The sequence below is a fragment of the Myotis daubentonii genome, chromosome 13 (genome assembly GCF_963259705.1).
Source record: "Myotis daubentonii chromosome 13, mMyoDau2.1, whole genome shotgun sequence".
Lineage (NCBI taxonomy): Eukaryota > Metazoa > Chordata > Mammalia > Chiroptera > Vespertilionidae > Myotis > Myotis daubentonii.
Window position 1 is genome coordinate 58,264,243 of NC_081852.1, and position 17,078 is coordinate 58,281,320.

At 45.7% G+C, this 17,078-nt stretch overlaps 1 protein-coding gene and 1 long non-coding RNA gene across 3 annotated transcripts in view; one reads left to right on the forward strand and one right to left on the reverse strand.

Annotated features, from left to right (window-relative positions):
• EIF3A (eukaryotic translation initiation factor 3 subunit A) overlaps window positions 1–4,546 on the reverse strand; it is a 32,783-nt gene extending 28,237 nt beyond the window's left edge. For both annotated transcript variants that reach the window (XM_059661574.1, XM_059661572.1), the window contains exon 1: window positions 4,354–4,546. In XM_059661574.1, coding sequence (XP_059517557.1) covers window positions 4,354–4,402 — 49 coding nt within the window. In that variant the 5' untranslated portion in view covers window positions 4,403–4,546. The remainder of the gene's footprint in view (window positions 1–4,353) is intronic.
• A 94-nt stretch (window positions 4,547–4,640) lies between these two features.
• LOC132214393 (uncharacterized) lies at window positions 4,641–15,857 on the forward strand. Its single transcript, XR_009448276.1, has 3 exons — window positions 4,641–4,783; window positions 11,712–12,004; window positions 13,043–15,857. It is a non-coding gene; the product is annotated as an uncharacterized LOC132214393 (long non-coding RNA).
• Window positions 15,858–17,078: the final 1,221 nt, after the last annotated feature.

Here is a 17,078-nt window from a genome sequence, read left to right on the forward strand (position 1 = left end):
TGATCCCAATATGCCAAGGCTTTGGGTTCTATCTGGATCAGAGCACATACAAGCAGCCAATGAATGCATAAATAAGTGGAACAAATAATTGTTTCTGTTATACTACCCCTTCCTCTTTCTCTCTAAAAATCAATAAATTTTTAAAAAATATATTTTATTGATTTTTTACGGAGAGGAAGGGAGAGGGATAGAGAGTCAGAAACATCGATGAGAGAGAAACATCGATTAGCTGCCTCCTGCACTCCCCCCAGTGAGGATGTGCCCGCAACCAAGGTACATGCCCTTGACCGGAATCGAACCTGGGACCCTTGAGTCCGCAGGCCGTCGCTCTATCCACTAGGCCAAACCGGTTCGGCATAAAAATCAATAAATTTTTAAAAATATTTGACAAAGAATTATTTAAGAGTAAACTAACAATGTATAGCATTATCTATCATGCAACTCTGTGCTAAGTAAAGAATAGGCGAAAAGACCCCTTATTTGGGAGTTTTACAAGAACTACAGGTTTAGTAATTCTCTAATATTTCTTCTTCCAATTATCACATCTCTCAGGAATGTTGACTGTGAACATTCCTTGCCCTGAGAAAGCTACAAACAATATTATAACTCTCTAGTATAGAAAAAGCTTGCAACAGGATAAATCACAACACAACATACTGAAAGAAATACCTTTATAAAATAACCTACTTCATCAAATATTCCTCATATGTAAATGATTGCAAATCCCTCTTCAATACTTCAAGTTAATAAATTGAATAATATTTCCATTATGAGAGAAAGTCCATTTTCAGTTGTCAATTTTATTACACCCTCTCCCCAAAAATGCTATGAAATGAAACAAGACATAATATAACTAGATACCATGTGGGAATAATAAACCTTTCCTGTTTTAAGGGGCGGACCTATCTATCTTATTCCTGGAGCATGCACATAAGGTTATTTTCTAAAATGCAACAATAGAATTTAGGTCTTTTTCACAACTATTTAAGAAAAACTGTATCCATCAGCCAAAAATTGGGAGCAAATGTTTTTAAATTTATCCTTTATATTGAAAATATTGTTAACAGTAGCACTAAAATGACCTATTCTATATACAATTCCCAATCTTATATTAAAGATTTAAATCTTACATTACTGTATGTAAGTACTGTCAATATCTTATAACATAAAATAGGGACAAAGAGAGTTGAAGTTGAGAGCTGGCCCCAGTCTGGTGTGATGACAAAATACTAAACTGTCTAAATATAGTTGACTTTCCCAATCTCTGATTTTTAAATGGGAAAGTGTGGTTTCTTAATGACATTCTAAAAATAAAAGTCTTGTTTAGGAATAGAATTAAAAGTATTTTTCACTCCTAGATAGCCAATCAAAATTTGCTTCTAAATCCCATACCATATTTTCAAACAAGCCACCAAAGCAAATGCATTAAAAAATAATTTTTAATAGGACAAACACTTCAACCATCAAAAATAGTAACAACAAACATGGATACCAGGCAAGGATGTTTTTAAAAGAAAAAACTAGAATGGGAACAGATTTCTCATGATAATCCATGTGTCTTTACCCTAACATATACAAGGAGGATTTAGATGTAGTTCCTCTGAATTATCTGATTGGGGGGGGCGGGGGGGAGGTGTGAGTATGGAAAGAACTGTCACACTAAAGGTTCTATTTCAATGTTTAAGAATGTTCCTTTCCAGATTGATATTCCGGAGAAAAAATAAAAATCTGGAATTATAAACTATTAGTGCATATCTGAGTTTACCTTCCAGATACAATGAGTGAAACTATAAAGTTTAGGTGAACCTCTCAATCTTACTAGTTTGAGCAGCAGACCAAGTAGATCAGCTATATTGTTACACAATTTGTGGGTTTAATAACAACTATTTTTAAATCCCCCAGGTAGTTTCATTAAAAAGCTATTACAGGGTCAGAAGCAGCTAATTTGGCACTACTAACAATATAATCTGGAAAAAGGGCTTTTCCCAAGTGATACCAGGTTATGAATTTTTTGCCTGTAACTGCGGGGCCAAGCTCTCATCTTCCTGAATTATTGCAATTGTTCCAAAAACATTGCTCTGATATACAGACTCGGGGTGACCTAAAGGACTATTCTACTTAAATGTATTCACATTTTACTGAGATAACGCAATGGATTACGTCTTAACGTGTTTGAGGCTACAAATGTTAGATAAAACACTAAGCTAAAATGAGGTTATTCCCATTGAACAAAAGGTGCTTTTATTATCATCCTATTTAGTTTAAGCAGTGCCAATCGCCATCTACATTCGGCTCACCTTGACACTAAGAGATATTACTCACTCGATCAATGGTACAAAAATTACTACATGAATGGCAAAGCATTTCATCTCCACCACAGAAACACCCATCTTACAGCTTAAAAGAGCTGCAGGAGCCTACAGTCTTTTTGTAAAACTATAGAAACAAAATCTACTCCCCGCCAGCAGTGTCCTTCTCATCTCGCCTACTTTAACTTTAGATGCTTTGTCCAACTTTCCCTTCATGAATCAAATCAATTTCAACTTAGAAAACGTGAAAGAAAAAAAAGTTTTTAAGATTTGTTACACATAATGTATCCCTACTAAGTTTAAAAAGTTACTGAAATATTAAGTTCCCATGAAGGTAATAAAGCCTGAACACATCAGGTGAGTCGCATGCAGGCCCTGGAGACCACAGTGCTTCAGCCGATTAGGAAGCGGGGGGGGGGGGGGGGGGGGAGCCGTGGGCGAAAGCCCTCAAATGACTGTAAAACAGATCCACAACAGCAAACCCAGGAGAATCTCACCCAAGTCATTTAACATAATGGTAAATTTTGAAACTTTAAAAAAAATCCTCACTTGGCTACAGTTTATTTTGTAATAATAAATTTCGATCTATTTTCTTTCCCATAAACTTAACAGCTCCCCTGTTCTAACCATGAGACAGCTGGTTAGAATGGGTAGTCGATCAGATCTTTAGTTGTAGTTTTCTAACAATGACTCTGCCCACAGAATGTAGAATCGACCTATGCCCGACTGTCAACTCTCTCAAAGCTGTTACTGTTCGTTAAAACGATTAAGCATGTGACAAACACACCTCTTGCCCTGCTCGCTGAATTTTATGTAATGACTGACACTGCCCTTTCGGAAAGAGGAGTCTTCAAACCAGCTAACAAAGTAAGCCCCCCACACACATAATACCGTAGCACACAGGGTGCCACCATCTACAACATGGATGGGACCCAAAACTCGAGTGGGTGGAGGCAGGGTGAAGACAGGGGCTATGGGGCGCCCCAACAAATCGCGAGGCTCATCAAAACCCTCAACAAGGAAACTTTTTAATGTACCTAAAGACCCGAGGCAGGCATAACGCCTCCGTACCCCCATAACGCCCACGGAATAAACGCCTCCTGAACACATCGGGACTCGCACAAGTTTCCCCGAACAGGCCCGCGTACACGGAGGGAACTAGAAATCGCAGGCAGCCACGCTGCGGCGGAAAAAAACGGCTCCTCTGGACGCTCAGGGACTCGGCTTCATCCCTGGCCCAACCACTCGCTCCCGGAGTGACCTTGGGCCAACCATTCCCTCTCTCTAGGCCTCAGTTTCGTTCTCTTTTGAGCGAGAACGTGAAGTCTTTCTGTTCAGAGCGTCAACTCTGGCCCAACTTCCTGTGATTCCGAATGGGCTTTTGGGCAGCCAATAATCAATGCCAGAAAAAGAAGGGGAAAAAAGCTGAAAACCGGTTCTGTGGGTCAGAAGCAAAAGCACCGTGGCTGGAAGAAGAGCAAGTGGACCCTGACCCAGCAGAGCGCCGCGCCGGGTGTGGGGGGCGGAGGGGCCCGGGGGAGGCCGGAGGTGGGCCGGCCCGGCTCCCGGCCCCTGCGGGAGGTGGAGTCGAGGCTCTCGCGTGCATTGTCCCCGGGAGGGAGCCATGTTTCTTCCTCCCCGGCACTCCCAGATGGCGGCCCGGGGCGCGGGGGCCTAAGCAGACCGAAGACCCAGGGCCTGAAGAGCGAGGTGGGGGGGAGGGGGTTGGCAGGGTGGAGGAGCCGGCTCCGGCCCGGGTGGCTCCGTCTCCGGGGCGGCGGCCCCCAAGGCGCACCAGGAGGCGACAGGGGGACGGAAGGGCCCTGAGGGCGACGGTTCCCGGCTCCGCGCCTCCCACTCCCGGGTCAGTTGGAACGAGAAGGGGAACCCATGCCCAACTACGGTCTGGGACGGCGGCGGGACGGCCGCATTGACCCCCTCTCCGGCAGCAGTCCGGCCGCGGAACAGCGAGAAGCAGGCGCGGGCCCCCCGACCTCTGAGGCCTCGGCTACCCCAGCCCCGAGCGCCCCGACCCCTTACTCACCGTTGGCGCGTTTGAGGGCATTTTCCGGCCTCTGGAAATAGGCCGGCATCTTGGCGGCAGGCTCAGCTCACCCAGCGTCAGGGAACTCCTTAGTGGCCCGGGCCGAAGGGGAACCAGCGCGAGGTCCCACGCGCCTCACCAGCAGTCGCCCGCGCCCAGCCAGCCAGCCAGCGATGGAAAGGAGGGACCCACGTGACCTCCGCGCGGCGGCGGCGCCGCGGCCCAGGCCCCGGATGTCGGGGGCGGGCCTCCGCGTGCGCACCACCCGTCTCCCGCGCGCAGGCGCGCTGGCTTTACGCGCGGCGGCTGACGTGGCGGCGGCTGGCGCCCTCCGCGCGCCTAGGTGCCCCTCGGAACTCCGAGGTTGAACGCCAGGGGAGCGGTTCTCAGGCCCCTCACCATTCAGGCGACGACACTCGGGCTGGGACAGGTGAGATTTGGGTCCGAGTTTCTGTCTCACTAGAAGGCAGGCGTCTGCACAGATTTATTTTCACCGTGATTTGTGCAGAGTTGGAACCCGTCCGGTGCATCCGCCCAGCAGCGGTTCTCAACCTGTGGGTCGCGACCCCTTTGGGGGTCGAACGACCCTTTCACTGGGGTCGCCTAAGACCATCGGAAAACACACCTATAATTACATATTGCTTTTGTGATGAATCACTATGCTTTAATTATGTTCAATTTGTAACAATGAAAATACATCCAGCATATCAGATATTTACATGACGATTCATAACAGTAGCAAAATGACAGTTATGAAGTAGCAACGAAAATAATTTTATGGTTGGGGGTCACCACCACATGAGGAACTGTATTAAAGGGTCGCGGCATCAGGAGGGTTGAGAACCACTGGAACGGAAATGCACGGAGCAGGTGTACCTAGGTCAGCGCTGCTCACCCCGGAAAAAGTGGTGGCCAGTCCATCACGGACTAGCGTGGGGAGGAGCGATGCAGCGGGTACCTGCAGAAGCAAGCTCATTTCACATCTCGGTAACAAAAGCGTGGGTGAGTCCCAGCCGGTTGGCCCAGTGGATAGAGCGTCGGCCTGCGGACTGAAGGGTCCGGGGTTCCAGTCCAGTCCAGGGCACGTGCCCGGGTTGCAGGCTCGGTCCCCGGTAGGGGGCGTGCAGGAGGCAGCTGATGCATGATTCTCATCATTGATGTTTCTCTCCCTCTCCCTCTCTGAAATCAACAAAAAGGCATTTTTAAAAAATAAAAACATTGGTGACACAGAGATTGCCTGAGTGGGGGGAGGGGAGGTTCCCAGACAAGGCTAGTGGGGAGCTGAGACCTGAAAGACGGGGACAGACCAGTGACAGCTACCTGGCAGAGGGCATAAGCGCTGCAGCAGGACAGACCTGCATGTTCGCAAACACGCGGAGTGCTGTCGCCTTGACCTTCAGCACACGTGACAAACGTAAGGAAGATGAGCGCTAGTGACAAGAAGATCAAGGTGTAACCGGCCTTTTGCTGCAGTCTTTATTGTTGACTAATAACCTTAATGTTCAAACATTATTTACACCTAGAGTTTGAAAGCCACTTAAACCGAATGTAATTGCTCAAGCCCTTGGTCTGAAATTCAGATGACTTCAGAAGAAAAATTCAGAAAGCAGCGGTGGAATAAATTATCGCAACTCATATTACACATTTTGTAATAACAGAGGATATGGGTGGACTAATGAGTACTACATTAATGAACAAGAAAACCACAGTATATACACACAAAAAGAATTTCCCCTCATTTTTTCTGCTTCAGCAAATAGGTGTGTGTGTTTTTTCTATTTAACTGTAAATTTATCACTGTGAAAAAAATTTGGGGGAAATGCAGATGGACAAAAATAAATAAATAAATCACAAATTCTAAAAAAGATTATTTTTAAATTAAAATTCAGAGAGTTCTTCCTCCAAAATGTTTGAACCACTCCAAATGTCTGAGCTTACTCCTCAAAACCATAAGAGCCAGACAGGGTTGGGCAACAAGTACTAAGAAGCTGTAGGAACTGTTTTATGGGGCAGGATCAAGAGACTCGTGTGTGTGTATATAATAATTAAGTCAAAATTAAAGAGCTACACATAGAGCGAATACAGCTTTTAAATGCTGTAGATAAAAAACTAGTAGACCCTAGAGAGACGTAACAGAATAAAATAGAAGGAAACCTGGCCTAAATAGCAGAAAAAGCTTTCCAACATTCTTATTTTTCCATTATCATATCTGAATGGAAACATTAATAAAATGACCTCATTAATTAATACTCATTATTTGGCAGACCTAAAATGGGGCAAACACTAGAAAATTGGAAGGTAAAATGAAATCCAGTATCTCTGTTTCTTTACCTTTTCTCAAGTTAAAGCATGTGAAGCATATGGGAATAGCCAATGATCATTTAAGTGCACTAAGTAAAGTTATTTAGAGTCTGATACTGTATTTGTGAATAAGTAAAGGTGTAATGTCAATTTCCAGGATAAATTTACCTATTAAATTCAACCAACAGGTATTCAGTACCAACTAACAGCCATAATGTTAGGTGCTGGGAATAAAAAGATATAAGATGCCTGCTTTCAAGGACTTGATTCATTGGTGCAGGTGATACAAGATGGGACCTATTCTGGGCCAGGAGAAAAGCAACTTGTTGATTAATGCTCACTTATCCTATATAATAAAAGGCTAATATGCAAATTGACCAAATGTCGGAATGACTGGTCGCTGCGTGTACTGACCACCAGGGGCCAGACGTTCAACACAGGAGCTGCCCCCTGGTGGTCAGTGTGCTCCCACGGGAGGGGAGGGCCCCTCTCAGCCAGAAACTGGGCTCACTGCTGGCGAGCGCAGCAGCAGTGGCGGGAGCCTCTCCCTCCTCCTCTGCAGCGCTAAGGATGTCCGACTGTCGGCTTAGGCCCGCTCCCAGTTCGACATCCCCCAAGGGCTCCCAGACTGAGAGAGGGTGCAGGCTGGGCTGAGGGATGCCTCCACCCCAGTGCATGAATTTCATGCACCGGGCCTCTAGTGAGAAAATAAGCAACCTGAATATGTTAGAAACCACTTTAGGAAATGGTAAGAGGAAGTGATCAGATTGATGAAGGATATTTTCCTTAATGAAACTACTTTTATACTACATATGACTGGATAATTTCTCTTAATACAATATTTTGGGGGGTTTCTGACTTGAGGGAAGTAAATAAGAGTCTCAAAAAAACAGTTGTTGCCCTAACCGGTTTGGCTCAGTGGATAGAACGTCGGCCTGCAGACTGAAGGGTCCCGGGTTCGATTCTGGTCAAGGGCATGTACCTTGGTTGCGGGCACATCCCCAGTAGGAGGTGTGTAGGAGGCAGCTGACCAATGTTTCTCTCTCACCGATGTTTCTAACTCTCTATCCCACTCCCTTCCTCTCTGTAAAAAATCAATAAAATATATTTTTAAAAAAACAGTTGTTAAGGGTGAAACAGAGGTACTACTTTAAACATATTTGCAACATAATATCTTACAGCTTTAAAACAAGTATTATGTTTTAGAGTTTACAGAATGCTTTTTACATTCATCGTTTTGTTTATAAGAATGCTGTAATGATGGTATTTATACTGATGAACATAAATTTTAGAGAGGTAAACTAAGATTCACGGTTATACTAGTACATTATTCAACAAACCTTTATCAAATGCGTACCATGTGCCACACACGGGGAATAAGCACCTATAGGTACACAGCAGTGAACAGGGCAGATGTGGTTCCTGCCTTCTTGGACTTGGCTTTCTAGAGAAAGACTTCAAGCACTTGCCAGAAGCTCTATGAAGACGGAGACGCTACGCCCCTCTAAGCCCCCATTGTCTCTCCAAGCCCATCTCTCACCACACCCAGGTCTTTTGGTGCCTAGACAGCTCTCTCTCCACCTCTAACGGGGGGCATGCCACCACTTCACTTGGAACATTCTTCACCACCATCCATCTACTGCTCTGATGACAGCCACCTATTTATACTTCAGGTTGAACGTCACTTCCTCCAGGATTCTTCCCTGGCCCCCCATTAGTTTACATGCCGAGGCAGTGAGCACTAACAACATCCTGCCGGCACTGATCAGACTTCAGTGTAATTACTCGCAGACTGTACGCTTAGCGAGCGGAAGGACCATCTTTGTGTTGTTCACCATCGTGTCACTAATGCCTCACAGAGAACCAGGCAGATCGGATGCTCAAAAAATGCTAGTGAGCCCGGCCGGCGTGGCTCAGTGGTTGAGCATCAAACCTGTAAAACAAGGAGGTCACAGTTTGATTCCCTGTCAGGGCACATGCCTGGGTTGAGGGCTCAATCCCCAGTAAGGGGTGTGCAGGAGGCAGCCAATCAATGATTCTCTCTCATCATTGATGTTTCTTTTTCTCCCTCTCCCTTCCTCTCTGAAATCAATAAAAATGTATTTAAAAATAAATAAAACGAACCCAGCCCCTATGCAACAATGCATTGGGTTCCATCTCTGCTCACACACGGGGTTCATCAAGCCATCCTTCCTGAAACACTTCTCCACTTGGCTCCCAGGCTCACCCTTTCCTGGTTTTCTTCCTGCCTCTGAATACCCAGTCTCCTTTGCTGATGTCTCCTCACCACTCTGACCTCTAAGGTTGCAAAGAAGTCCATGCCCCTAGACCTCTTCCCTCTAACTACATCCATCCCTTGTTTCTAGCTCATGGCTTTAGACATCACCTCTATGTTTATAAGTTACTAAACTGCATCACCAGCGCTTGGCCTCTGTCCTGAAAGCCCGTCAGTCTCACACCCAGATGCCTATTTGGCACATCCATTAAATGTTGGACATACAGCATAACCCAGCCGGCCCCAAACCAGACGCCTGGTGTCTTCTGCCTCCACCCTGCTGCTCCTGTCACCTTGCCCATGCAAAAAGATGGCAGCCTTGTTCTTACGGTTGCTCAAGCCAAAAAAGGTTGGAGACTTCCTTGACTACTTTTTCTGTCACAGCCCCACGTCCAATCAATCCTCAACAAATCCCATAGCTACCTCCACAGCTACCACTCTGGTCCCAGACACCCTCACTTCTCGCCTGGGGTGTATAATGACCTGCTAACTTGTCTTTCTGTTTCCCCTTTGCTCCCTTCTCTTTACTCTCCACATAGCAAGCAGGGGAATCCTTTCGGAACAAAAGTGAGATGATCATGTCAGTCCCCCGATCAAGACCCTCTGTGGCTCCCCAGCTCATGCAGTGATAGTCAAAGTCCTTATAATGACCTGTAGGGCCCTATCCAACTCCTCCCCTTCTCCTTGTCCCTCCCACACCAGTGTCACCTTTTCAATGATGTCTTCTTTCAACTCTTTAATGAAATAACCTACCTTCCTCTCATACTTCCAAACACCTTTCTCTCTTTTTAAAAATATATTCTTACTGATTTCAGAGAGGAAAGGAGAGGGAAACAGAGAGAGAAACATCAATGATGAGAGAGAATCATTGATCGGCTGCCTCTTGCACGCCCCCTCCTGGGGATCGAGCCCACAGCCTGGGTATGTGCCCTTGACCAGAATTGAACCTGGGACCCTTCTGTCCACAGGCCGACGCTCTATCCACCGAGCCAAACTGGCTAGGCTAGGGCCACCTTTCTCTCTTTAAAAAAAAATTTTCCTCCATAGCCTTTATTTGCTTGTCACCATCTGATCCCCAACACATTTTATGAGTTTATGTCTTTACTGTCTATAAGTTTGACGAGGGCAGGGATTTGTTTCTGTTTGGTTCAACTGCTGTATCTCTGATATCTATACTGCCTGGCACAGAGGAAGCGCTCAATAAATATTTGTTGAAAAAATGACTTAATTGATTTAAGCAAGCCTCCTATGTTATAATTGCCATCTGCATGGTGTTCTCCCCTCTGACCCTGGAAGTCCCTTGAAGGTAATGACTGGGATGGTTCATCTTAGTTTATGGACAGTGCCTGGCACATGGTCAACCCCCAGAAGGTGGTTTTTTAGTGTGTGCTTCAGAGCACCTGATGGTTCCAGCTTCGTGATAGCAAACAAGGTCCGAAACCTCACAGTCTTGCATTCCTAACCACACAAGTGTCCACCTGGGATTGGAAATCCTTTCAACAGTGGCGGACCAAGGGCCGATGGGTGCACTGTGCCTGTGCCAGGCAGTTCTCATGGAACCTTTAAGTTCTGTAAATTGAAAGCAGGAAATTGTGATGCAGATTCACTTGAGTATATTTTTAGCAGAAAGGTGTCCTGGCAGTACTTGTGCAAATACATACACCCGTGAGTCTTCACCCATTAATATTTTGCCAGACTCCAGGAGAGCACCGAGGGGAAGTTAGAGGCATGTTTGTGGGAACTGGAGCACCTCCTTACACATGCCATGCCTTGAAGCCCAGCTCCTGCTTGGGAATTTAGGAGGTTAAGCCCAAAGCTGCACAAAACAATAGGGTGAAGGAAACAGAATGAGTAAGACACTGTGCATCGTGGTTTTGGGTGTGGTCTGAAGACAGGCGTCTCTGTTAAATGTGTAGAATATGATTAGAAGGAACCACAGGGTGTGGGCTTCCCTCTTGGGTTTGTGGATATTAGACAGTCTTACATGGACCTTTTCAGTGTGTTATCTTCTCAGGGAGCAACCGAAATGGCCCTTCCTCCGGGATTTCCCTCCTTTCCTGACACCCAGTCTAAATCTAAATGCCACCCTATGTCAGTTCTCAGCAGAGCATTCCTTACTAACTGGTAGTTTTCTTGGTCTCCGTGGTTATTGTCTGTCTCACCACACTAGATGGTAAGCTGTAAGGGACCAAGTTTGTCTGGTTCACCATTGTTTCCCCAACACCTGGAAATATGCCTGGCACAGGGAAGGCACTCCATAAACGTGAGAGTGAACAAGTCATCGTTTCTGTCAAAGAACAGTTTAGGCAGCCACCATGTTGACCACATGACTTGCAGCTCCCCTGGGGACCACCATCTTGAACTGCAAAGGCCAACCCCTCCCTTCAAATGAGCCAATCGCAAAAGACTGTGCGCCTGAGCTCCAATCAGTGAGGGACAGGTCACGTGAGTCAGAATAAAAAGCAGAGCAGACCACCTGCTCAGTGTGCGCGAGAGGTATTTGCCTTGCTGCCTGGCTCCCGTGTATGATTCGTGTTCTACCAGGACCCCTGAATTTGGGGGCTCACCTTATTTCTCACAGAATAAATAAAGGAATGGAGACTCTGGTAGGCCAATTCTAAGAGCCCCCCCCCCCAAGACTCCACCCTATATAATTCCTGGGACTGTAAATATGATGTGTTATTATTCCTGTGATTAGCTTATACATGTTACAATTGACGAAAAAGGAGAGCTATCTGGATTATTCTGGCCAAACTCATGAGCCCTTTAAATCTCTTTAAAGCATTCAAAGAGGTTCAAAGCAAGCATGAGAGGAAATATGGAGGGAGCCACATGGCAAGGAATTGCAGATGGCCTCTAGAAGCTGAGAGCAGTCCGCCAGCCAATGAACAGAGATCTGGGTCCTACAAATGCAAAGACTGAATTCCATCAACAACTCGGATGAGTGTGGAGGCAAATTCTTCCCCAGAGTCTCCAGAAAGGAATGGAGCTTGACCAGCACCTGGACTTTGGTGTGACAAAACCCTGAGTGGAGAACCCAATCATGCCGCACCTGGACTTATGAATTACAGGACTGTGAGCTAACAAATGGGTGTTGTTTTATCTTATTTTTTAAAATATATTTTTACTAGAGGCCCAGTGCATGAATTCTTGCACGGGTGGGGTCCCTCTGCCTGGCCGGCAATCAGGGATGATTGGGGCAGGCCAGCGGGGGTGGGGTGGTGGTGAACTATGGGAGGTGAGCCGGCTGTGGGAAAGCACTGACCACCAGGGGGCAGCTCCTGTGTTGAGCGTCTTCCCCCTGGTGGTCAGTGCGTGTCATAGCGACCGGTCAACCGGTTGTTCTGTTGACTGGTCTAACAGTCACTTAGGCTTTTATATATATATATAGATTGATTTCAGAGATGAAGGGAGAGGGAGAGAGACATAGAAACATCAATGATGAGAGAGAATCATTGATCAGTTGCCTCCTGCGTGTCCCACACTGGGGATCAAGCCTGCAACCTGGCTAGTGCCCTGACCAGGAATTGAACCATGACCTCCTGGTTCATAGGTCGATAATCAACCACTGAGCCACAATGGCTAGACTAAATTACCACTAAGTTTGTGGCAATTTGATTTGTTACACAGCAATAGAAAATTAATACAGAGACCTTAACAGTTTTCTCCATATTAACAGAGACAGAAGAATGAAGTACTAAAGGAGTCTAAAATTCTAAAGCGATTTTGCCTTGCATGAAATGAAAACAAAGGCACAGCTCAATGGAGGACAAAGGCAAGTTGTGTAGGTTTAACTGTACAAATTTAGACTGATGATCATCATTGATGTTTCTATCTCTCTCACCCTCTCCTTTCCTCTCTGAAATCAATAAAAATATATTTTAAAAAAAGAATCAACCAATGAATGCATAAATAAGTGGAACAACAAATCAATGTTTCCCTCTCTCCCTTCTCTCTCTCTCTCTCTCTCTCTCTCAAAAAAAAGAAAAGAAAAAAATTACTGTAGGTAATGAATTATATCCTCATTAAAGTTCTTTGAAAAATGTAGATAAGGATATGAATTTATTTTAATTAAAGTTTTCTTGCTGAACTGCTTCTTTTAATGCAACACAGCTCCAAAGCTTGGCTTCCTGGGGCCTGGGATCTACTCAGGTTCCATTATCAGCACCCTGAAACTGTGAAGACACAAGAAGGACCACTTCCTTTGGGGAATGTTCTGGAAGCCTCACATACGCTGGAAGCCAGTTAACCCTCAGGACAATGTCAGGGAAATTGACTGAAGCTCCTTCCATAGGTGACTTCCTGGTCCCCAAGCTGGCCTGGAAACCCTTACAAGAGCTGCCACTCAATGGCTCTCTTAGCTGACACCTGCCTAATCTCTCATTGAACCCAATTATGGGGAAAAGATAAAAAGCGCCCATTTGGCTCCCAGGGACCTGGGAATTAGAACATCTGTGACCGCCTTACAATCCCTTGTCCACACGCCCAGACAGTTTGAGCACTTTTCAACTCCACATTAGTGCCAACCCCTTCTTACTCTTTTCCTGGGGAGTAATGAGCGAGCAGGCTGTGCAAACAGGACTTGGCTGGCTGAGACTGCCATCCTTAGAAAAGTCTGCTGGTGAGTAGGCCCTTGGCTGGTGTCTGCGAACTTCAACTTCAGGAGTGCTCCCACCATTCCCAAAATTTATAAGCGTGACTGGCTATGCCTAAACTTTTTGTACAAACAGTGGGGTTCATGCTGACCATGTTTCCTTCTGAGACCCTGGAATTTTGATGTGTGTTAGGCCAAAGATGCCTACGTGACTGGCCCCCAATAAAAAAACCCCGAGTCTCTAATGAGCACTGGGTCTTTAATGAGCTTCCCTGGTCAACAATATTTTATGTGTGTTGTCACAACTTGTTGCTGGAGGAATTAAGTGCATCCTGTGTGATGCCACTGGGAGAGAACTTCTGGAAGCGTGGGTCTACTTTTCTCTGGACACCACCCCATGTGCCTTTTCCCTTTGCTGATTTCACTTTGTATTCTCTGGCAGTAATAAATCATAGCCATGAGGACAGCTATATGCTGAATCGCGGGAGTCCCTCAACAAGTCATTGAATCTGGGGCTGGTTTGGGGGACCTCCTACACAAGGCTATCTCTGTCTATAAAAATAGCATAAAGGCTTTTTTCTTCATTCAGATCTTCACTGGGAGAGGCACAGAGGACAGGATAAATGGTTCCATCTGGTCACTGAGAAAACAAGCACAGACAAGAAAGGCAGCATAGTGAGGTTTCATAGCTAAGATGGCAGAGCTGGGACTAGAATTCGGGTTTGTCTGTGTCCCACATCCTTCCGTTAGTGACAGTTCAACAATCTTATTGCTAAAGGTTGGAAATACCTCCCTTCCTTCTCTCTGCCCCTTTTTCCTTCCCCTGAACTCTGGGGAACCTGTCTGGCAGGTCTGACAGCACCTAGTGGTGAAATGGGAGGAAGGGTGGCATCATTTCCACTCACCCTCCCTCCTACCCATGGATAACCTCTCTACCCTTGGCCCTGTGTCCCACTCCATCCAAGCTTGGCCACTGCCTTCCTTAGCCTTCCCTTCCTGCACCCACCACCTTCTAACAACTTTGTTTTAGAATCTATTGACCACTGTCTTTATCCTCATTTATTTTCTGAGTGCCTCCTATGTGCCAGAGACAAGGGTGGCACTACAGGCCTTGGCCACAGGGAGCTGCTCCCTAACACATTCATTGAGGAAATACTTAGCGTCAGGGACTGCTGAAGACACAGCATGAACAGCCCCACCGAGGCAGGGAGAGGCAATTCACCTAACACACTTTCATCCTGCTCCACCTCTTTTTGTCTCTCCTCAAGTATGGATCTCTAGGTCTGAAATCCCAGAAGCAAGATTTCTGGTCATGCCTTCCCTCCCCCTTTCTGTGTTCCCACCTGATTGTCAGGCAGTCACAGGCAAGAACTCTGCTATGGTTATATCTGTATCCATCCCCCCACCCTTGAGCCCATGTCACGGCCTGTTGTGCAAATGCTTCACTCTGAGCAAGGGAGATCGAGTTTTACTGATTCTACAGTCTTGCTAAGCTAATGGGAAATGATTCTCCCAGCCAAAATGATACTACATATTTTGGGCTAAATGTCTGTAAGATTCAGCAAATTGCCTTGGTGAACGGTGAAAGATCAGAGATTTGGGGTACATAAATTTAACATATTTTCTCTTTAAAAAAGTGTTTTTAATGATTTTTAGAGAGAGAGGAAGGAAGAGGGATAGAGAGATAGAAACATGGGTAAGAGAGGACCCCCCCAAAAAAGAGAGGACCATCAATCAGCTGTCTCCTGCACACACTCCCCCCGCCCCCCCCCAATCAATCGAATCTGTGGTAATGGAACCGTTGACCTCTTCGTTCATGGGTCAGTGCTCAACCACTGAGCCACACCAGCCCAGCCATATTTTCTCATTTCTTTCTGTTTACCATGTTTCATCAAATCTAGAAATGCCGTCAATGATTGAACATGTCATTTTGTGTACCATTAAGAAAAAAAGAACACTCCCAATTGTAACTGTAGGATGCATCCCAGTTTCAGAGATTTTAAAATTTGAACTACTGGAAGCAATCCATACAGTATTTTTTAAAATTATGAAATAAAGCTGACGGGAAGCACGTTGCCTGGAGGACTAGCTGCTGGTGACCAGGAGACCGTGGGAGCAGGTAGTCTTCCAGGCCTCCTGTCCGTGCCACTCCCTGGACCCACAGTGGGCAGGAGTAGGTGACTTGTTGGATGGGGGCCCTGCTGCTCTCCTCCAGCTGTGCCAGGAGGAAATCACAGCCCTGTTCAGGGAGTGGCTGCCCTTGGAGGTGAAGGGAGGAAGCTCGAGGAGCTGCGTGTGTATTTGTAAGGGTAGTCCTTCCCTGAAAACAGCTCTCCCTCAAGAATGGCTTCCCTAACAGCCTCAGCACATTGGGCGCTTCCCAGCGTGGGACCACCAGCGAAGACGAGGCCATGGCCAAAACCATCCACAACCTGAGGAAGCCTGTTCTCCGACTAGCCGGGTCCTGCCTGGGAGGGGTGCTGTTACACTCTCCCCTCTCCCACCTCATCTTCCTTCTCAGCCTTGGTTCCTGACGGGAACAGAATGGAGGGCCTGAGAATATACTGTATAACACCTCTGCCCCAGAAAAAAAAATTATGAAATAAAATAAAAGGAGGAGAAAAAACTGCTGAAGTCTTACCTACCTAGAGAAAACCATTTCATTAGCATCTGTTAGAATGTTATTATCTTCAATATTTTCAATGACATTTTTTACAGTTATGGACCTTACATATAGTACATTTATTATGCATAATGTATTAAATATATACACTTATACGTATTTGTAGATATAGACATTTATATTATACATTTCTAAATAGATAGGCATTTTATTTATATAGTTCATAATGTTTGGGGTACTATATAGATGTTGATGTAAACAAAGCTGACCCCATCTTTGTGTGCCCTCTAATTTCCCCCTAGTTTCCATGCTGAGTCTCAGCCAGCACCAAAGCCTCATAGTTAATGATTAGCTGTATCCTGTAACCAAGATTCCTGTCAGTAAACGGCCAGAATGGCATATCAAACGAAGTACTGGCATCGATTGTAAGCAATTATCCATCATAAGACCACCAGGAGGTATGGTTCCTGGCTCAAGCTACATTCTTTGTCCCTTCGCCTTGTCAATCATTAGTAGTTCAGCTGTACTAGAAAACATCTACTGTAACAACTGTAGAGCAGGGGAGAATAATCTGTGTAGACTACTGAGTCGTCTTTTCCATCCCGACTCAATCTTCCCTGTAAGTAAATTACCTTACAATAAATTCTGTTATATTCAATGAATTTGCCTGCTTTGTTTTTTGGTCTTAAGACACCTTTATAGTATGGTGGTCACTGTACCTTCACTCCACCTTTACACAGGTGCACAGCCCCAAACCTTCCTTCACGTTGTTCCCCCACACCCTTCCTCTGAGTTAACCATTGTCAGCAGCGGGGTGTGCATGTCTCCAATCATTTATATATAGAAATACATATCAGAGGGAAGGCGTGGGAGGGCCAGTGGGGTGGGAAGAGATCAACCAAAGAACTTGTATGCATATATGCATAACCCAT